Source organism: Cardiocondyla obscurior, linkage group LG16 (assembly GCF_019399895.1).
Source record: "Cardiocondyla obscurior isolate alpha-2009 linkage group LG16, Cobs3.1, whole genome shotgun sequence".
In the NCBI taxonomy this organism is placed as follows: Eukaryota; Metazoa; Arthropoda; class Insecta; order Hymenoptera; family Formicidae; genus Cardiocondyla; species Cardiocondyla obscurior.
This window is the reverse complement of record NC_091879.1, coordinates 346,329-366,842: the sequence shown is the minus strand read 5'-3', so window position 1 is coordinate 366,842 and position 20,514 is coordinate 346,329. Positions and strand designations below refer to the sequence as shown.

The 20,514-nt window shown below is 38.6% G+C and overlaps 3 protein-coding genes across 7 annotated transcripts in view; 1 reads left to right on the top strand and 2 right to left on the bottom strand.

Annotated features, from left to right (window-relative positions):
* Positions 1-90: 90 nt before the first annotated feature.
* Positions 91-2,187, top strand: LOC139108949 (invertebrate-type lysozyme 3). The gene is made up of 4 exons (XM_070667650.1): positions 91-313; positions 1,398-1,571; positions 1,645-1,718; positions 1,799-2,187. The coding sequence occupies exons 1-4, from the start codon at positions 250-252 to the stop codon at positions 1,937-1,939; spliced, it is 453 nt and encodes a 150-aa protein (XP_070523751.1). The 5' UTR covers positions 91-249; the 3' UTR covers positions 1,940-2,187.
* On the bottom strand, positions 862-5,687 carry LOC139108937 (nucleolar MIF4G domain-containing protein 1 homolog). 2 transcript variants are annotated; one of them, XM_070667632.1, is made up of 8 exons: positions 5,082-5,687; positions 4,413-4,990; positions 4,012-4,296; positions 3,730-3,917; positions 3,254-3,429; positions 2,809-3,158; positions 2,572-2,703; positions 862-2,488 (listed from the first exon to the last, which is right to left on the bottom strand). In XM_070667632.1, the coding sequence occupies exons 1-8, from the start codon at positions 5,521-5,523 to the stop codon at positions 2,198-2,200; spliced, it is 2,442 nt and encodes an 813-aa protein (XP_070523733.1). In that variant the 5' UTR covers positions 5,524-5,687; the 3' UTR covers positions 862-2,197. The 2 variants fall into 2 exon arrangements, with proteins under 2 accessions (XP_070523733.1, XP_070523734.1); XM_070667633.1 differs by lacking the exon at positions 3,730-3,917 and adding an exon at positions 3,563-3,696.
* Positions 5,688-6,746: 1,059 nt separating this feature from the next.
* Dscam3 (Down syndrome cell adhesion molecule 3) overlaps positions 6,747-20,514 on the bottom strand; it is an 87,788-nt gene continuing 74,020 nt past the window's right edge. The window contains exons 6-33 of one of the 4 annotated variants that reach the window (XM_070667460.1): positions 19,542-19,688; positions 19,232-19,372; positions 18,603-18,793; positions 18,027-18,267; positions 17,751-17,904; positions 17,527-17,678; positions 16,926-17,195; positions 16,365-16,510; positions 15,511-15,946; positions 14,876-15,169; positions 14,520-14,750; positions 14,294-14,449; positions 13,988-14,058; positions 13,647-13,890; positions 13,414-13,560; positions 13,139-13,300; positions 12,855-13,071; positions 12,676-12,764; positions 12,360-12,539; positions 12,074-12,262; positions 11,812-11,997; positions 11,229-11,676; positions 10,922-11,148; positions 10,672-10,840; positions 10,386-10,549; positions 10,157-10,259; positions 9,424-9,612; positions 6,747-9,081 (exon numbers count right to left, since the gene is read on the bottom strand). In XM_070667460.1, the coding sequence (XP_070523561.1) occupies positions 9,030-9,081; positions 9,424-9,612; positions 10,157-10,259; positions 10,386-10,549; positions 10,672-10,840; positions 10,922-11,148; positions 11,229-11,676; positions 11,812-11,997; positions 12,074-12,262; positions 12,360-12,539; positions 12,676-12,764; positions 12,855-13,071; positions 13,139-13,300; positions 13,414-13,560; positions 13,647-13,890; positions 13,988-14,058; positions 14,294-14,449; positions 14,520-14,750; positions 14,876-15,169; positions 15,511-15,946; positions 16,365-16,510; positions 16,926-17,195; positions 17,527-17,678; positions 17,751-17,904; positions 18,027-18,267; positions 18,603-18,793; positions 19,232-19,372; positions 19,542-19,688 (5,396 nt within the window). In that variant the 3' untranslated portion in view covers positions 6,747-9,029. Of the gene's footprint in view, positions 9,082-9,423; positions 9,613-10,147; positions 10,260-10,385; positions 10,550-10,671; positions 10,841-10,921; positions 11,149-11,228; positions 11,677-11,811; positions 11,998-12,073; positions 12,263-12,359; positions 12,540-12,675; positions 12,765-12,854; positions 13,072-13,138; positions 13,301-13,413; positions 13,561-13,646; positions 13,891-13,987; positions 14,059-14,293; positions 14,450-14,519; positions 14,751-14,875; positions 15,170-15,510; positions 15,947-16,364; positions 16,511-16,925; positions 17,196-17,526; positions 17,679-17,750; positions 17,905-18,026; positions 18,268-18,602; positions 18,794-19,231; positions 19,373-19,541; positions 19,689-20,514 lie in introns of those variants that run through there. The other 3 variants (XM_070667462.1, XM_070667461.1, XM_070667463.1) reach the window with 3 other exon arrangements.

Sequence of the window (20,514 nt, the reverse complement as noted above, 5' to 3'; positions counted from 1 at the left end):
TCTCTTTTTCTTTTGGCGCGGACAACGATAAAATTCTCGTCCTTCGGCTACGAACGGTTCTTCCTTTCCCCACTCTTCATATGTATTCGTATCCTCACTTCTTGTCCTCGCCTTCATCGCGCGTTACTATCGCCGTATATAAGAAAGCAATCGAGGAGAAGCGGACGAAAGCACGGATTTCCTTGCACCAGTCTACTAGTACACTGTGCTAGACGTTCTTATACGGATCAGCAGGATCAATTTGTCAAGATGTTCGCAAGAGCCTCGCTGGTTGCTGTGACTGTAATCGCACTGTTTTGCGTTCATACTTTCGGTGAGTTATCAACTTTTTTTTAAATATTTATTTGCAAGATTTAAATTAATATTTAAATTCATTAAATTTGTGTTCTGAACAAGATAAAACTTTATATTAGTCTCTAATCGATTCATGAAACAGAAATCCAATTAGATATGATTTTCGCTAGACCCAGGAATTTTTATCAGTATTATTTATAGCGGTCTGCATCTCATGGAATTCTCGAAAAATATTTCTGTACCCATGACTGCGTCCCTGATTCCGTTATGCGATCATCGGCCAGTCTCAAGAGTTCTTTTATTTCACTTTTATATAAATTAATGTGACAGATTTCTTAGTTGGAATTTTTCGGAGTCGATTTCAATCTTTGTTTCCGATTGAACAAAAGAAAGAATGAACATTCCACGTGCACATTTACGTTTCATGAGCTCACAACGGCCTTGAATCAAATTATACAGCTTTACAGATTATCGATGGCAGTGATAAATAATCTAACGGTATTGGCTACGGTATTCGTAATTAATGATCAGTAGATTAAAAGATAGGTACTGATGTAGCTGAAAATATTTGACTTCACAAATAATTTATTCGCTAATCCGTTATGGAAGAAACAAAGAAGAGATAAAAAGGCATCGAACAAAAGAAAGGTCTTTTTTTTTTCCTGCAGTCGTCGCGACCAGCTTCGAATTGGTTGTGATTTAAATTCTTAAGCCGATTTGAGTTATATTTTTAACCGTGACGCTGCAAAACAACCACACCCGCGTAGTTACAATACATAAGCATGTGTAACGTGTAAAATATACGTATACAAGCGCGATGTCACACACCAAAAATGTCAATCCTGTGTGTCGTATATAGAAATGTACCAAGCAACTGTATGTTCTTATTGAAATTCCATTAGAAGTACGTATTTAAATGCAGACATTCTTGCTTCTAATACATATACTCTCAGCGTGAATATTCTATAATAAACATTAATTTTTTTATTTAAATATTCCTCGTCGAATAAATTTTAATTAAAATAATATATAAGCATTAAAAAAAAACAGTAACTCATTTCTAGTGCTTACATATTAATGACTTATTTTGCTTTTTATTACAGCTCAATCTCAACCCTTATCACAAGTCTGTTTAGGCTGTATATGTGAAGTTAGTTCAGGATGTAACACCACTATCGGATGCTCTGGAGCCGTGTGTGGACCTTTTGGCATAACGTGGGAATACTGGACCGATGCTGGTAAACCGACTCTGAATAACGAACAGCTCAGCGACAATGGTCAGTTATTTCTTTTTATATAAAATAGTTATTTCAATTAATTTAATAAAATTAAATTAAATTTTGATTACAGCTTATCCCAAATGCGTCAACGATCCCTACTGTGCCGCTGCTGCGGTACAAAACTACATGAACAAATTTGGTCGCGTAAGTAATTTAATCAGTTCTCGTATATAGATTTTTACACATTTCTTCATTACGATATTTATTGAATGTTAATTAAATAGGACTGCACGGGAAATGGAGTAGTCGATTGCGAAGATTATCTGCGTATTCATCGACTTGGCGCAAACGGTTGCAACGGCGCGTTAAACAGTAAATATGAAAATAGATTTAAATTGTGCTTACGAACTTTTCAGAATCAATAACGCGTCATGATTATCATCTGATGACAGTTTTATAATTATCGTAATATGCTTATATGTATATCCCATCAAGATAAGGACCATTTTATATCTTTATCCATTATTTTAGACACTCGTATATTTTTTTCAATGCTGCACGAACATTTTCGCTTTTAGTTTCGTCTATTAAATTTTCAATAGTGGTATAAGTTTATGTATTAAGATTTGATATGAAATAAATACGTAATATTATACGTTCAATCAGATAAAAATCAACCTCAATTAAAATATAAGTTTTGATTCACGCGTACTTAATAGTTTATCAACCAATTCCGCTCGTTTTTTTAATAATTCACTGTGCTCTTGTAAATTTTCAGAAGCACAAATATTTTTTACGAGAAAATGATTTATAAATAATCTAAGACTTTCTCTAAAAGTTTGCAACTTTGGAGATAAGGATATTCTTCCAAATACTTCCAAACAGGCTTCCTCATTTTCGTGTAATAATATTCCTAGCATAATTTGTCGCACAAGCCTCATTGTTACCTTGTCTAATTCCGTAAACTGGATCACCTATAGCATTACATAATAAAAAAAAAGATGAATATCACGTTTTAATAAACATATAACAGAAAATAATCGAGAAATTTTTATACCTTTAAAACAGAAAGAGGAAGACCTTTGCCTAAGAATAGAAAAGTTAAGAATTTTGCCAGATTCGTTAACTGTTTTGTGTTTAAATCATCCAATATTTTCAACTTGTCCCACAATGCATATTGTATAGTTAACTGCAACATTCAGTCATTATTAATTACTAAAGTACAAATCGACAAAAAAATATACTGTTATATTTGAATATTCGTTCGCGAGTTATTTATTTGTAAATTTCTCACCTGATACTTTCTGTCGGAATCACATAATTTTTGCGCCAATACAGCATAATAAGGATTAAACTTCTTTTCTTGAATACAACAATTGATAATAACGTAAATTATTTCTCTTTGCTGTTGATTTTTTAAATTAAGATGATGAATTTTTTCAAATGCATCTAAATAATCTTCAGCTGTCACAAGTACGCAAAAGATATCTCTTCGGACATCGGTATTCATTCTCTGTTTTCGTGCTAACTCCAATATATCCTCACTGTACTTTTGTTTGACTTCTGAATTTTTTTCTAATTTACCAATATCTTTGAGACCAGACCAAGCTGATCCCACTATCCACCATTTTCCTCTTTCATCGGCTAAAAGAAAACAGAAATACATATAATTAATTTAAAAATAATTAATAAGATTTTAATAAGTATCCTGTTTGTATTAAATGCATTATTTTCTGTACCTTCCAATAAATCTTCTAAAGATACATTGAACTGTGTAATACTATTGCCCTTATGGATAAAATTTTTTATAATTTTCTTCAAGTGTTCTATCTGAGTTGGATCGTACTGTGGTATTTTGTTCATATTATTATTTTTTATTGCCAGTAAGACATCCAACATAAATTTAACTCTTGAGCTATAAAAATAATAGTAATATAATTAAAAAACAAAGTACATATATAATATGTACGCTGAAAGGCAGATATGACGACGGCAGCTAGCGAACGTGACTTTATTATAGCGTCGTGTGCGTCGAGTTTCACATGTACCGCATATATATACTGCGCCGGCCGGTTTGCCGATGACCGATTTCTCTCCGTTCTCTCATCCCCTTTTTTTGGATTGCTTTTATCGTCTTTAAGATTACGTACGCTAGTTGCTGTCGCCGCAGAAAATGCCATATCTAAAACATAGTATTTAAAAATAAAATATTTACTTTTCGAGTGTAACATTATTTGCTTTTTGCTGCAAATTTAATATAAGTCCCTTCAAAGCAATGGGATCATCTTTTCTTAATTGAAATCCCACTGTTTTTAAAATTAGTAAAATTAGTTCAATTTCTTTCTCTGTGAATTTTGCCGTTAGTTTTTCTAATATTTGATACAAGAGACGATGGCCATATACCTAAAAAAAAAAAAAAAAAGAAAAATAGAATTTTAAATACTCCATAGTATACAAAAAACAGCATTATTAGTATTTTATAGTTTGTTATTAGTACCTTGAAATTATACAGATGTGAAATCATAAGGATTACGTTATCTAATTCTTTATTTTCGACGGAATGAGATTCTTCCAACATGTAATAAAGTTTTTTCACAATAGTCAGTAAAAAATGTGCGCCGACTTCCGTCCCGATGTTTGCATGTAGTATAGCAATTAACATCATATGTTCGCAGATAAGTCGATCCGGAGTTAATATTGGAGCAACTATACTTTCCATCATTAGTTTGGATAACATTACATTCATGTCGTTACGACTATTTGACATATACATTTCTTCTACCTGTATTAAAAATATTTCGGTAAATTTTTTTCAAAAATAACATTATTTCTAATAAAAAAAATTAATATATAAATTCATTAGTTATTATAAAATAAAAATAACATATTAATAATTACCTGGTTTGCAATAGTGTGCATATTTTGCTCTGCCAATCTATTTAAAATACCTTTCACCTGTCTTTCTAATCTATGAATTTTCTCACTATTGGAAGAAATATCATCTGTAATTCGTCCAGCAGGTGGGACATATTTCTTTGATATAACATTACCCTTTTTGTCTCTTTGTCTACCATAAATGTCTTCCCATAAGCTTTCATTATCTGACTCTTCTGATGTATTACTATGATTTAATTCTTCATTTACTATCTCATCTTCTTCTGTTGTACATTTTTCAGATTTATTTATTGCACTTGTTTCTTCTAAAGAGATTTCTTCATTATCTAGAGTTAAACTTTCATCAGATAAAAGGCTTTCATTTTCTGAATCTTTTTCAGGTTCATTATCATTACTGCTATCCTCCATATCATCTGTGTTATCTTTTTCCTCATAGTTTTCATGTCTAGCCTCAGTATCATCCTCACCAACAGCCAGATTCAAATCCTCTTCAAATTCTTTACTCAATCCAGTTTCCAACAACTGCTTTTCAGTTTCAACAATGTGACTCCTATTTTCTGAATCACAAAAATCCAGAAGATCTAATTAAATGTTAAGGAAATACAAAAGACAGAATTTAACAAAAACTTTTTACCATAAACCTAAAAATATAAATTGCATTATAAAGGATACAATCTAATCCATCTGACACAAAAGACTGTGGAACAGATTTGCTCTTTCGTTTGTTCAGTTTCAGCTGTTTTTCCAAGTGTTTTATTGTCTTGTCTTCTTCTAGATTGGCCTGCTTTAACTGTACCGTTCTTTGCTTTTTTATATTCTTCTGTATTTTTTTTTCCTTTGTATCTATTAGCTTTTTACGCTTTTGGATCTTGGTTGATGCAGGTTCATTTGTTATTTTTTTAACTTTCGCTAATTTATTATCATCAGAATTTGAGACTTCCAAATCTTTGTCAGGCAGATTTTTCAGTCTTTTCCTTTGATAATACTGTGCTCTATTTACCTTCTTTTGCTGTCTTTTTTCTTTACGTACCTGCTTACGCGTTTTCTGTATAGATTTAATTTTTTTACTTTTCTTCTTAATATCTAATGATCTTTTATGCTGAATACGTTTCATTTCGTCGAAATACGTTTCCTAATTAATAGGTACAATGACACAATGTATATTACAGTGTATATAATACATTAATAAAAAATAAATGGGTATTATAATAGATCACAGGAATAGAACGACATAGCCTCCAAATTCAGGTTATACACGCCAGGCTGGCCAGAAAATGAGGTGCTCTTCCACAAGTTTCACGACGCCGGTCAAATCTCAACCCTCACTCCGATTGGCTTTTCAAGAGCCAACCAAAGCGATGAATATGAATTTGACCAATCGCGGCCACAAGTCGTGTAATATTCGATTACATATAAAGTCAAGATAATACCCACATATTAAGTTATGTTCTGCTTCGATATTCGTCAAACGGTAAAAATAAAATAACGCAGAATTGCGAAAAAGTAAAAATTAGCCGAGTTTAATAGTAAAAAGCAACGTTGCTGTTTTAAATCGCGCGCAAAGGCGGCGAAGGCAGCGGCGAAACGGACGGACCGAAATGGACTAGAACGGACCGAACCGAAACGAGCCGGAAAGTGACCGTTCCATCACTCTGGCGAACACTTGTGGCGCAGGTAGAACGTGCTCCGCGCGAAACTACGTTTCAAGTTCCATCCCGTCGTTTCACAAGCTAAAAGGTATTTTATTCGCGTTTAAAGGGTGCCGGAATTCCGTAAGATGCTTAAAACTTCATACGGAATATCGTGATCGTCGCGAATACTCTCTCATTCCCGTGCGGGCTCGAATCACGTAATTCGTGCGCGTCCCGGCTCGTTCGCGGTGGCGTTGGTTGGTCAGCTACTACGTTCGTTACTTTCTCGTCGAGAGGGATCGTCGGCGGAGCTGCTCCCCGGCCGTCGTAGGTACGTATCGCATATAATATCGGGAACGTTCTAGCCATCGTGACTGCGAATCGACACGAGCATCGTGCTGTCGTTGCTACTCACCTGCGAGTCGAGTAGAAGCCGAACGACGCTCGTGTCGACTTGCGTCGCGATCTGGAAGGTTCCGCCGTTTCATACATGTATCACCATTTTGTGAGCCAGTTCAGTCATCGTCATCTCCATGACTTACAATTCTGTTCACAGATTTCGTCGTGTTTCTACCGCCGACACGAGATTCGCAGGGAACTTTCCAGCTTTCATTCGGACGAACTTCGTCATCCGCGGACAGTGAACGGAAATATTAACTCTACAAATTTGTGAAAGGTATTATTTCATTAATTTCAAGAACACGCATTTATTGCAGTTCTACCGCATAATTTGCTCTTTTTATTTAATTTTTTTTTTCTTCGTCTCGATGAGTGTATACATGTTTCCTTTTGCTGTAATAAATCTCAGAATCGTCCAAGTTGTTAAAACGGCTTATTTTTCGCGTTTGTATAATAATTTTTCGTGTTGTTTCAGATTCGCTTGAATTATTCGAACGGAACGGACAGTCTTGATTCTTCGCAATTCTACCTACGCGATGGACTTGGCCGACGAGTGACTCGTATCGCCAGCTGCTCACCAATTGCTCCAGCTGCTTAACCGGTAAGTCTACAATTGCAATTGTTTCGCTTTACGCTTGTTCTAACTATTTCAGCATCGCTTTCCTTCTTTTATCCTGCCGAAAGGGGATGAATCACTGCAATATAACGATTCTTAATTTATGTTAATTTCCAGCAATTCGTATTTCAGAAAAAGTAAGATTTTTTTTTGGTCAATTCACTTCTCGATTCATCCCCTTTTGGTAAGACGACGTTGATATCAATCGCGATACACTCCACAAGATACTCCTGTGCCCCGAGATGAGCGCGAATCTCGGGTGGACAGTTATCTTTATCTGACCATCCTCGTTTATGTACACATTACATACTACGCGGTGGCTCGTTATAAATTAACAAGATACATACGTCGTGAATTTCCTTGAGACTCCTACGAGACTTAATCCGAACTGTATTAGAAACAATCGCGAGAGTAATTCTAAGCAAGTCTTTTGTCTCTCTTTTATTAAAGTGAAAAGAAAAAGGAGAACGCACACGCGCGTCGCACGATTCCGATTAATTTACTTTTTTTATTTATTTTATTTTATTCTCGCGTGATCTCGGGAGCACCCGCTCGGAACGATTAACCGTTTGCTCGTGGCAGAAATCAATGTAAGCGTAATCGGTTAACGATCAGTCTCACGTTGCGGGAGAGATCTTACAAAAGAAACCGATATTTCCGGCGAAGAAGGTACCGTTTACTCGATCGCTCTATATTCTACGCGATTCTCGCTCTTGTTGCCCTTCGCGAACACACCGTGAACTCTTGTGCACGTGGTGTCTTATAATCGCCAGCGTATTTTACGATCACGTCGAATAATGTCGCTTCTCAAAGGGCAGTTATTTACATAGTTAAGGCGCTAACCGCTTCTTACTCGGATTCTTACTCGGATAATCAATTTGTAAGCTATCTGTTATAACGCACAATTACAGTCAATTAGGACAGAGAGAGAGAGAGAGGAGCATGCGTGAGCCCTCTTTTATCTTTTCGCCGACGTCTTTTCATTTTTCTCACGACGTCCTTAATGCTATATATTTTTAATAAAGTTGGCACTGTTCGAAAAATTCGTTTGTAGAAAGCCGGTTCCTCAATTAAATTAAATTCGAGTCGTAGCACTTTCAAGTTGTTTTAAACCATTAAGGTATTAGAGATACATAATTTTCGATTGCCAACATAGGTTCCGAATTACATTTCGTTAACTCTGCCATTCGAATTAATTGACTTATATACTTCTTAGGAGGATAACGGTGTAACGCATAACATCTAAACGCTGCTGGCGCTGCAGCGTTTCTTTAAAATCTTTTAAAACGCAATACTCATCGTCGCGAATAATCGATTATTTCTATAACCATGTGTAGAACAGTCGGTTAACATTGTAGATCGCATTAGTGAAGCAGAGGTACTCGTATAGAAGTTCGCGTTCACCCTGTATATCAGTAATTGGTCGTCGTGAAATTAATGGACCGGTCGATCAGACTTTTCAGTCGTGCAGCTCCGTCGCTGCAAGACGATACAATGTGTGTGATTCGGTGATAGAAAGAATAAATGCTATCAAAAGACGTACAAGTTAATTATCGAATGCTTCCGTTGCTTCTCAATTGCTTAATCGCGTATATTACCGATAGGATTGGTGTTACGTTTTTTTTTTTTTTTTTTTTTTTTTTCGAAGTTCGACGTTTGTGACGTATCGCACGTAGCACATGCAGAGTTACATACGAAAGGTTCGTGCATCGCGCACGAAACGGTAGCTTTCTGGCGCAACGCAGATCAAATATCGAGGCGCCTCTTCGACACAAATGGACCTGAGAGTCTCTCGTGTCGTATCACTTATCCATCTTCATTTAAAATGAAATTCCTCCTTCTCGCGCTCCTTTTCCGCGCATAAAAATTTTATCCAACGGCGACGGATGGCTTTGAAAGAGATGACTCGTCACCTCTTTCCGAATAACGTTAAATCGTCCGGCGAAGGTACCAAGTCGAACCAGCGAATCTCGATCATACGTGTATAGTGAATTCTTGTCTTTCCTGTTCCTTCCTTTGCTGATATCTGCAACAGATAAGGCGTACGTTCTTAAAAATATTTTATCTGATCTTCTTTGTCATTAATTTCAAATATATCTATAATTCTAAAATTAAAAATAAATTATGCGAGAGGAATGTTTTTTTTTTTAATGAAATAATCACATTTTAAATTTATTCAGAGAACGTTTTGTTCCTTGTCTTAGTATTTGGTGTTAATTATCTTGATAAGCAAACTGTGCTTTACCAAATAATAATGTACTTGATTTAAAAAATAATATGCAGAAAAAAAAAATAAATTTTCGAAGATTAAACCGGCCTCGATTGCTCGATATTCGGCGTGTCAATTTATAGAGACTCGATTTGATACCTAGCGAGCATAGATTCGACGGCCTCGATCGGAAGTCTGCCCAAACTGCCGCCGTGACGGGTCCCGGCTGATAAACCTTGCCATTCGCGATCGCGTTCACGATCACGGTCACGGTCGCACTCCACATCGCTCAATTCGCGGCTGTCACTGAACCCGCTTGGCGGCAATAGTGTCATATCCTCTACCGAACTATCAAACAAATTAACGCTTACATTTGTTGAGTTTGCAGAAATTTATTAATTTTTTTTCTTTAAAGCTTTTGTGACACCGTTTTTTGAATTAAGAAATTAATGAAATGCAGCTTTAATTAAGTCCACTTTTTTTTTTAAATAATCTGATCGAATATTTTAAGATGCTTTTACTGAGATTTCAACGTCAATGATTAGTTTCATGTTTAGGGAACATGTTCGAATTTTTTTAAATACTTGGTTTTTGTCGCACAAAAATATGAGACTTTAGAATTAAACGCAATGATGGTGGAACAAATTTAATATATCGTAACACTTGTATTTAAAATTAATTATATCCTGATAATGCACGTCATTTTTAATATTTTCTGCGGCAATAATCGCAGAACAAATAAATTACGTAATTTATTGCAATTGTAAAAAATTTCTAATTGTCAAATGACCCGCGTCATTGCGTTTCCTTCTCGTCGGTGTGAAGATGACGAAAGGCTGATATCGAATAGTCAAAACTGAGTGCTATGTGGAAACAAACAAACCTTGGCTACCTGCGAGTAGACCGGCTCGGCTGACGGCTTCGTCGTCTCGCGAGCGATGGCGAGCCTTCGTTGTTAGATTCCGTGCTCGATTCAACACCTCGCGAAAATACATCTGCAAGGAATCACGTTATTAAACATGTAGGATTATTCGTGCGCAGCCAGTCTTTTCAATAAGTTAGCTGCGTTTCTTTTTCCATTGATTTGCAAAGTTATGATAAAAAAAAAAGCGCGATTATACCTCTACAAGGCTTTACTGGTACTCTATAACTAGGCCCGGCACATTCGCCGCAAGGGCTTCCGGACGTATCGCTCCCGGAACCTTGTCGACTCGATCGTAGCTTGCTCTCGGCTTCCGCAATGCTCGGAAAGTAGCGCTGTTTGTGCCACCTTGGTGTTTTTGACCTGCGTGTCAAAGAACACCAGAAAGAGGAAGAGAAAAGAAAGAAAACGGAGGCGCAAATGCAAAATCGGTTTCATAAAAAGGTTAGAGATTAAAAATTCAAGCGATAGAAGAAACTAGTTACCTTTCGAACTCCACGCTAGATCTCTCGTAATCGATAGTGTTGATATCCTCGTTCTCCAAATGCCCAAAGGTCTTAAACTGCATCGTGTAATCGAGCGTCGCGGTCGTCACCGAACGGTTCTCTCTTCCGGGAACGCTAAACGTGGCGTAGGGACTTATCTCGTACATCTCTGCGAAAGAAAGTCAAGCATTCATAAAAATATATTTTTCGTTGTACAAATAATTTATTGCTCTGCGAATTGCACGCGCACCAGATCCATGGTCGACGGATTTATGATTTTCTTGCTTCACGGGCGAGCTAGTGTAAACCTGATGATTACGTCTATTATCTCGTTCAGCTGTCGACTTGAGTTGCACAGTCGACATGCAGCTAGACAAGTGATGATGCTGCTGCTGGTGCTGTTGCTGTTGAACCATTCCTAATCCAGCTTGTTGCTGCGGCTGTTGTCCCGGCAATATCTCGCCTAAATAATTTGCTCTGTCAAGAAGTAACGTTAATAAAAAAATTAATGAACAAACTTGGCGAATGGTAAAATAAAATTTTCAAGTATTATTTACCTCCCGCTACGTTTGTTCACGACGTATCCCAGAATAACTGCAGAAACAATCAAAACGATTGCGCAGATGAGCGGTAGGATGACATATAAAACTCTATGATTAGGCACAGTTTTCTTGATATCGTCCTCCATTATTAAATCGTTAGGTGGGCCGATACTGACTCCGCTCAACGTGGTCGTGGCAAATTCCATTTGAGTCTGTGTCGATCCAGCATCGTTGTGAGCCGTTAAACGTAGACTGTACCACGATGCCGTTTTCAAATCGCGAATCACGACGTTATCGGTCGCTCTGCTGGCCACTAAAATCCACGGTTCCGTATTGATTCGCCTGCGATATTCGACGGTGTAGTATTGAATAGAACATCCGCCGTTAGGCCACGATAACAAATTCAGTTTTACCGACGTGCCGTTCGCCGAAATAATATCTCTTTCCTTAGGCAATAGCGGCGCTGAAATGAATATATGATAAAAGTGATTATGATCGTTGCAATTTTAATGGAAAGGTTTGTGTTAATCGAGACATTAAATTTTAATTTTAAATAAATTCCGCAATTTATTTTAATTATTTATAGAATTTTACTTACCGGTGCCTTTCGTCGTTGCGCTAATTAACGGACTCGGGTCGCCGGTATCGACGCGATTATGCGCCGTTAAATGCGCTAAATAGGAAGATCCACATTTTAATCCGGACAGTACAAATTCAGTTTGTTCAGGAGACAAAGCAATTTCCTCCCATCCGCCCTGATCTCTCTTGTAGCTTAATACATATCCTAATAAAAAAGAAAGAAAAGTATTTTACTTAAAAGTACATACGCGATTCGCGATTATCAGTTACTTTCTCGATACCTTGTATAGTAGCACCGCCGTTGTCAGGATGATTCCAACGGAATCTAATGCTGTTAGTCGTCGTATATTGCAATTCTAACGACGGGGCTCTGGGTGGCATCACGACAACTAACGAATATGTGATAGAATCGTCGCCGAATAAGTTGCTAGCCGAACAAGTATAATTCCCCGCGACCGATTGCTCCAATCCTGAAAAATAATCGCAATTAGATACACAGATAATTAAATGATACCGTGATAATTATCTAACAAGTATAAATGGGAATAAATTAATAAATAAAATTACCTCGTATTATGAGATGCCCGTCGGATGTAAGCTCGTAATGTCGGCCGGTAGAGATTTGATTGCTTTTGTACGTCCAGATAGGTCGTGGCGTAGGATTCCCGACTACTAAACACGACAACGTGACCGACGATTTTACAGCTCTTCTTAATACTTGCGAGAATGACGCCACTCTAGCAGGAGCTGCGGAATGAGTTCTATACTTTTACGATTGTACGACAGAAAAACTTACGACGAGACGGAATAAGAAAATATGCAATAAATAAGAAATTAAAATTTTTTTTTTAAAGTAAATTTTTAGATAATATGATTCAGGCACCTCTGGTATTCGTTGTTTGCGTAACAATGGTAGTTCGTTCTCCTTCTCCGAGACCGGTCGTTGCTGACACCCAGAACTCGTACAATTGCCTAATGACATTAAAAAATTAATTTGTTGCATGAAAAGCATTGGGGGCGAAAAATAAAAATGCAATTATTATAAGAAATATGCGTACGTACCTTTCTACTAAATCTCGTAATTCCATCGTAAGAGTATCGGTAGGCGATGATGGCGGTTCGTGCATCGTGTGAGTGTTATGATTTTTAGAGCCTGCTTCTCTGCTATACACGGTGTATTTTGATACGTTTCCGTTAGGCTGCAACGGTGGTAACCAGGAAACCAATATACTTTCCGCCGTTAATGCCACTGCTTTAATGCCAGCTGGCGGTCCGGGTACTATAAAATTATTTAATTAATATAATTTGAAATATGGCTCTTATTAAAATTAAATAAAATATCTCACCGTCTTCTTCCGTCATGCAAAAGATCGGTGAACTTAATGCTCCGTCACCTGCACCTGTGTAGGCCAACACTTTGATAGAATAATTTGTATACTTGTACAGCGTGTGCAGATAAGTGTCCATGCTGGAAGTTCTCTTAACTTCGCCGACCGTCGATATATCCACTGCGATAGAGGAAAATAATTAATTAAATATTTAATAACGCAAAATTTTTAATATTTTATAAAGTCGGAATTCTTTCAAATATTTGTCAATATTCTGATAGCAAGTGACATACTGTTGTCGGTAGGGACCGGTCTGTAGTAGACTTTGTATCCTTGAATAATTCCACCGTGTTGATGAGGTGGAGGTGCACTCCAAGATACTTTGACACTTTGAGAAGACAATGGAACGCAAGTCACTTGAGTCGGTGGTGTTTCAGGCACTGAAAATGAATGCGAATAGAGACTGCAGTCCGTCCTGTTTTTGTCGCTTCGTTCAACATATAAATAATTTTTAATTATTAATTACCTCCTTCTTGAGTGGTGCCGACAATGGGAGCACTTGTGGGCCCACTGGCAATGCTGTTGAAAGCTCTGATCGAAATATCGTATTTTGTAAACTTTCTTAAACCGGTCAGCTGTACTTTCGTTGTCGCCCAGCCATTAACAGTTAAACTTTTACTTTGATTAACGCCTGAAGTCGACGAGGAATGTTCCGACCACGTCACTATGTATCCCAGCAGGTCCCCGTTGCACGATTCTTTCGGAGGTGACTGAGAAATAAATATATTAATTTCGTTCGTTATTCCAAGGTGTTAATTTGAAAGATATTAATTATTTTACGATTCTAAATCAACGTGCATTACTCACCTGCCAGCTGACCATGAGCTCCCCCGGCCCGGCAGATTGCACTTTGATGTTTTGTGGCGGTTCGGTGGGAGCTATCACATATATCAGTGCGTATGGTATACGATAAGGTTAATGCATGTGCGTACGCTTTTTCACCGCGCATTGATTGGCCGAAAAATAGTACTAGAAAAATTTTTCTATTGCTATTTCTCGGGCCGTCAACGCGCTCAAGTTTGAATACGTATATTACGTACACGACGTATGTATAATAATATTAGCCAAAGGCTTTAGCGATAAGATCGTATCGTCGCACGAGGATTTATTTACCTTCCTCCTGAGTTTTCGCTACGACAGAATCGGTAGGTCCGCTCGCGTCGATAGAGTTTATAGCGAATATCCTGAAGGTATAGGTCACAGCCGGGTGAAGACCGCCGACCAGAGCTACCTCTTGATCGTCGCCGGTAGTTTCGAACGGAGATAAGCCTACAATTGATACAAGTCAGGAAAGAGACGAGCAGGCGGACGCGATATCGATCAGAGCATGTGGACGAACCGTTTTGAGTCGGATGTATAGAATTACCGCTATTGGAGCTTCCTGGCGTGTACGTGACATTGTGCGTTTTAACAGGATTCCAATCATCGGTCATACCGTGGCTCAGCGAGCGATATTGTATCACGTAATTTCTTATAGGGCTGTTTCCGTCGAAGGCTCGCTTCCATAATAATCGTATTGATCGGGAACCGATTTCTATTACTTCGAGTCCAGCTGGAGGATCCGGCCTCTCTGTATAAACGTAAATATAGTTAAAACACTTTTAGTCGTACGTTACTTCGTACGTAATTATTAAAAAAAAAGAAAGAAAGTTAACGTCGCGAGAAATTAGAATGTTTCGCAGTTATACGCTTTACCTTGAACTGCTAAATAAATCAAGTGTTCGCTTCTTCCGTAAGCGTTATCAGCTGTGCATCTGTAGACCCCAGAATCTTGCCGATCGCTGTTTGCGATAGATAATTGGGATTTCAGGCCGTTGTCAGTCTTTATTTGACCGATACTTAATCTGTGATTGCTCATATCCAATCGATCACTGTTGTGCATCCATTGTACTTCTATAGGATTATCGCCAATGACGGTGCAATCAATCGTCACTGATTCACCACGGCGAATCGTTACGTTTTTACTCTGAAACTCGAATCTCGCCGGTTCTGCAAGATCACAAATTATTATTTAAAATATTTAAATTTACTCAGCGCGGTTTCTAACAATTTTTTAAAATATCGTTTAAAATAAAATTACCGAATAAATTAATTTTTTTTTATTATCAAACAGACATTATTAAATTTTATCTCTTTGCATTTAATCATGTTAAAAAAAAAAAAAGAAGAAAAAAATATATATATAAATTCATAAAATATAAGCCATTTAATAATTAATTAAAACTTTCGTTAAATTTCCTTGCAATTAATTTGAAAAATTAGAAACGTGGTCGCAGATAGATTTAGATCTTTATAATTGGTCTTAATTTGAACGTTAATCATATTCTTACCGTGGACCGACACATATATCACTTTGCTTAGTCCGGATCCGATGCCATTGTTAGCTCGACAGAGATAGTAACCCTCGTCTTGCGGACCGGCGGAAGCCGTCCACAAAGACCCATTAGGCAATATCGTGAGTCTACCATCGGAACCATCGACCAGCGGCTGATAGTCGTTGGACGTTCTGCCTCTGGCACGTAGCCACGTGATACGCGGCGGTGGAAAACCTTTGGCCTCGCAATGAACGTTTAACGGGTTGCCCAGGAGAGTTGCTACGTCCAGCGGTTCGAATATCCACTGGGGCGGTACTTTCACTAGGAGTTCGGCGGTGTGGTTTACCTTCGCGGCGCTATTCGTGGCGACGCAGGTGTACTTGCCGCTGTGTCGCGACGATAGTTCTTTAAAAACGAGGAGGCTGAAGAACTCAGCCCCTCGCTCTTCAATCTGCAAAGGCCGAGGCATAAATGAAAATGTGCGAGAATCGTAAGACGGTAAAAATCTCTGCTTTTCTCATGCGTCGCTTTTAAAATCTCTTTTTATCGAGCCTCCATTTGCTTGAAGAACATTCCACAAAGGTTGAATATTTTTCAGAATAATTTCATTGCCATAGGAAATGCGTATTATTTTTGTTTTTAAGAGAAGGAACTTTTTGAGTAAGGAAAAAAAAAAGAAAGAAAGAAAGAAAGATTAAAAACTAATTTTTATTGATAAAATATATGCATAGTTTTCAATGGAGTTGCAGTTTGCGTTATTCTTTTATCTTTCGTCGTTGAAAGCACAAAAATTAGAGAGAGCGCGGAGAGAAATTGTCGAATATTTTCTTCGTATAGAGTTGAACTTGGTGAAGTGAGATAATGCTTACGCGAAGGGATGAAGGCAGTGGCTCGCCGTCTTTCAACCAGGAAATGTAGATTGGAAGATCGCCCGACGTTACGCTACAAGTCACTTGAGCACGACTGCCTTCTTGCGAATTCGCGGGAAAGCTGAAGGGACTCATTACTGGAGGACCTGTAAAGTACGCGCAAACGGCGGAGTTACATGTTGCTATAGAGATTCCCTTTTCGTTTTATTGAAATTAAGTAAGATACGAAAGGACGTAGAAAGAGATACGCTTTTGCCAGTCAACGTTCTTGAGATACGTGGATCTTCTAGGCGGAAACGTTTTCTATTAGGATTCGTAGCGGATAAAGCAATCTTATTTTTACTTAAGAATAAACTTTTCGTCGATCTCGATGCACGTAGGCTGTGTGCGAATTAAAATACTTTTATTAAAAAAAAAAAAAAAAAAAATTTGCTGCGAAAGAATAAATAAATTAAATTGTCGGGTGGGTAATACATTTGAGACGGAGCCGCGTAATTTTAATTAATTATACATCTAAACGGTCGTGCTGCCTCGAGTACGCTATTTTTTGTTCGCACTTACTATTAACAGTTAGCAATATATCTCTGTTGGCGGTTTCCCCGGAACTTGCCCGAACGATGCACGTGTAAGTACCAGCATCATTCGGGTCTACCGTGAGGATCGTGAGGTGGCCTTCGCTGTCGACTCGTTGCCTGATGTCAAAGGGCAACTCGGCACCACCTCGAGTCCATCCGACCGATGTGATCGGATATCCTGAGTAAGGACACGCTATTGTAATGTCGACGCCGGCGATGGCGCGAACCGGGCCGATCGATCGGATGTACGGCGGTCCTATAAAAGTGATTCTTATTATTAAATTACCCTGATTTAAACTCGTATCTATCGAAATCAATTCTCCGCGCTCGCTCGGGACGCTTCTTCCTTGTTTCGTTTAAAATGTTTATGCTATTCCCGATAGTTCGCGAACGTATTTCAGGCGTCTAATAATTTATTAAAAATATTTCTCAGCTCTAATCTAATCTAATCCTCTTGATTCGCGTTCGATTTAAATGAACGAGATCTACATCCGCGGGCAGCGCAGAAAATGGGAGGGAAAAAATTTTTACTCGAGTAAAATAAGCGATTTACGTTTTGATATAAAAACTTATTATACGTGCCGTACCGTAAATGTTTAATCGAGCCTTGTGCTCCACGGTCGCCAGGGTGTTGGACGCCACGCAAGCATACAGGCCACCGTCCTCGGCTCCCGCCGATGAAATGTTTAAGTGACTGATGACGTCACCGGACTGATCCACGTATTGACTTATCGCGTATCTACGCGCATAGTTCCTGATTAGAAGATAGCGCGATACAATGCCAATATATCAGAACATAGGTACGATCTACCTGTGCCCGGTCGCAATCTGGTTCAATGGTTCACCATCGAGCAGCCACGTAAAGGACGGCGTTGGTGAACCAGTGGCAGAACATCGCAGAGAGACGGGCGGGCCCGGTCGTAGTGCCTGCTCGATAAACGTGTACTGAAGTTCCGGAACCGTGTCTAGAAATTTTTTTTCCGTTGCATAAAGTCTATTTTGTCTTAAGCAGACACGGTAACACGTGCTTTTACAAATGGTATCAATGACGTTAGAATAGATCGAAACAAAGATATTATTCACTGACCTCCGAGCTTGAGTTCGGCGGTGGCCTGAGCATTTTCCTTGTCGCTCCTCACCAAACATTGATACATCCCTTTGTCTCTGCGACCAACGGAGCCTATCACGAGCACCAAGGGAGCCAACAATCTGATCCTCGTGTCCTGTGCGGTCAATACTGGCACGCCGTCATGTAGCCACTCAACGCTCTCGACCGGGTATCCTTCGACCGTGCAGTTCATCGTGGCGGTCTCGCCGGAATTAATGACCTGCGAATAATGAGCGAATCTGTGTTTTATTTTCGCAATCGGGCGAAGTCCACGTTTACCAATTTTTTTTTATTCTTCTCACTCGCGAAAACTTCTTCGCCGTGCAATAATACTCGTCATCCTTTTATTTTGGGAGGGTACAAACTTATAATAATTTACAGGTTTAAAATTATTCCCTTTTAATAATATTAATTTTACTGTTATTAAGTTAAAGAAAATTTCTTTGCGCGCAAAGATAATTTTATCTTCGTGCTATTATATCTCGATTAGTTCACCGATATAAAATCTCTTGCGTTAAAAGGAAAATTATCCATCCGCATGAATTAGATTCGTACTTGTACGCGCGGCTGAATCCGAGCGTTTAGCTTTGATGTGACTGACAAGTGTGTCTCCGCTCGTTGCTCGCCAAGCTGATTGCTGGCCCGGCAAACGTATCTTCCCGCGTCTTGTGCATCTACGCGACGAATTTGCATCAAGTCGCCCCAAAGCTGAATGCGGCCGAACGATTCGACCGGTATTGAGTGGCCTGAAATAAGATATTCGGATGTATCTGTCCTGTAACAATCGCATCTGAATAATGCGTTAAAGTTATCTGCTTAACGCGTTTAAATTAGATTTGCATCCAATGTCGCTAAACATCGTTCCATCCACATGAATGAGAGAAAAATTCTTGGCATTTCGTTTCTTTTTCTTTTCCTCCCTCTTTTTATTTTATTTTTATACGACAGAAAACAGATTTCTATTTATTCCGTAATCAACGTTCAATTAAAAAAAAATTTAGATTTAATACGTGCAATAATGACTTGTCTTCTATCTTTAACGATATTCGTTGTACGACGATATCGTTTAAACGTAATGCAGTATTAACATTATCGAGGAATCAATGTTTGAGCACAGCTGGTAGTTTGTTCGGCGTTACTGTTAACATAGCTTATTCGGTAAACATTCCCCTAATTAAACCAACCATTAACATCGCGATACCAGGTAAATTGCGGTGCCGGGCTTCCTTGCGCCGAGCACGTGAGGTGAACATCCGAGCCGCTTTCAGCGGAAATAGCGATTTCGGATCGTTGCATCAATCGTGGCGGCGAGGAACCGGTCGGCTCTGCAAGTAGAACGGTAATAATAAATTAAAAAGATATGAATAAGAGGGAATAATCTGCCTGGCCGCCGTTATTATACAACGGAATCCCGCGGAAGTAGATTAAACTTTAATCCGGATCTTAATTTTATATTTATCTCGCAAAAGGTTTATCCGGTTCTACGGCGGTTACCCGTGACGGTTAAAGTGGCAGGCTCGCTTTTTCTTCGCTCGCTCGTCAGGGCGTGCAGAGTCAGGCAGGAATACGTCGCTCTGCCGTCCTCCGGTTTCGCCGCCCTGATGTGAAGGTCTCCTTGCGAGGTGACCACGAATCTACCACCTGTAAAACAAAATCAGGAAGCACGTACAGATCGATCGGATACTAATTACACCTTGTCTCGAGCATCTTGCGCTTTTTCTTTCATTACCAATTTGTTAGCGAACCGAGAGTTCTCCCCGCGCGAAACTTTTTATTGAAAATTTGTCTTTTTAATGAGCACATCGCGTTTATAAAGTAAGTTGGAATAATTTTCTGTAAAAACTAAATAAGAAACCGCAAATTTTCAGCCGCTTGTGATATTAATAATTTCAGTCGACTTCTGGAAAGTATAAACTTTTTTTTTTTTTTTTTTTTACAAGCTTCGAGTTTGATTTACAATTCGGATAACTAGTGGCAACTTCTGCGCGAAATACAATACATACGGTATATACATATATGCGGGGGATTAAAACCGCAAATTTTAATATACAGTGCCGAGGATATCTCGCTAAGCAAAAATTTTCCCTCTTATCGCTATCGCGGTAAGGAAATGCTTTTCTCAGCTTGGCGATTTATTCCACTTGGTTCTATAGCACGGCAGACTGAGTGGAAATACTATTCGACTTCTCAAAATTCAGAAGCTGAGAAATATCAATAATAAATCCCTGAACGTGCACGTGGTTCCAGCAATATTTTCTCTCGTATTTCAAGTCTGTGGGAGCAAAGGGTTATGCAAAATCCTCAGCATCTGTCGATGAAACCTCTTCGGATCATGGACGGGTGTACCATCAGGCGTGAAATTTTCAATTTAGCTCAACCATCGGACAGCTATCGAGCAGCCCGGTCTACCGACTTGCTAAAGCTGTCTATTTCGAATTGACCTGCCAGGAATCTTTCTTTCTTCTTT

Excerpts from the sequence above, each read along its gene's own strand:
- LOC139108949 (XM_070667650.1), top strand. The coding sequence starts at position 250 with ATGTTCGCAAGAGCCTCGCTGGTTGCTGTGACTGTAATCGCACTGTTT. Across the intron at positions 314-1,397 it reads GTTTTGCGTTCATACTTTCG|CTCAATCTCAACCCTTATCA; the intron begins GTGAGTTATCAA and ends TTTTTATTACAG. Across the intron at positions 1,572-1,644 it reads CGAACAGCTCAGCGACAATG|CTTATCCCAAATGCGTCAAC; the intron begins GTCAGTTATTTC and ends TTTTGATTACAG.
- LOC139108937 (XM_070667632.1), bottom strand. The coding sequence starts at position 5,523 with ATGAAACGTATTCAGCATAAAAGATCATTAGATATTAAGAAGAAAAGT. Across the intron at positions 4,991-5,081 it reads TGTGTCAGATGGATTAGATT|ATCTTCTGGATTTTTGTGAT; the intron begins GTATCCTTTATA and ends ACATTTAATTAG. Across the intron at positions 2,704-2,808 it reads ATTCCGACAGAAAGTATCAG|TTAACTATACAATATGCATT; the intron begins GTGAGAAATTTA and ends TGAATGTTGCAG.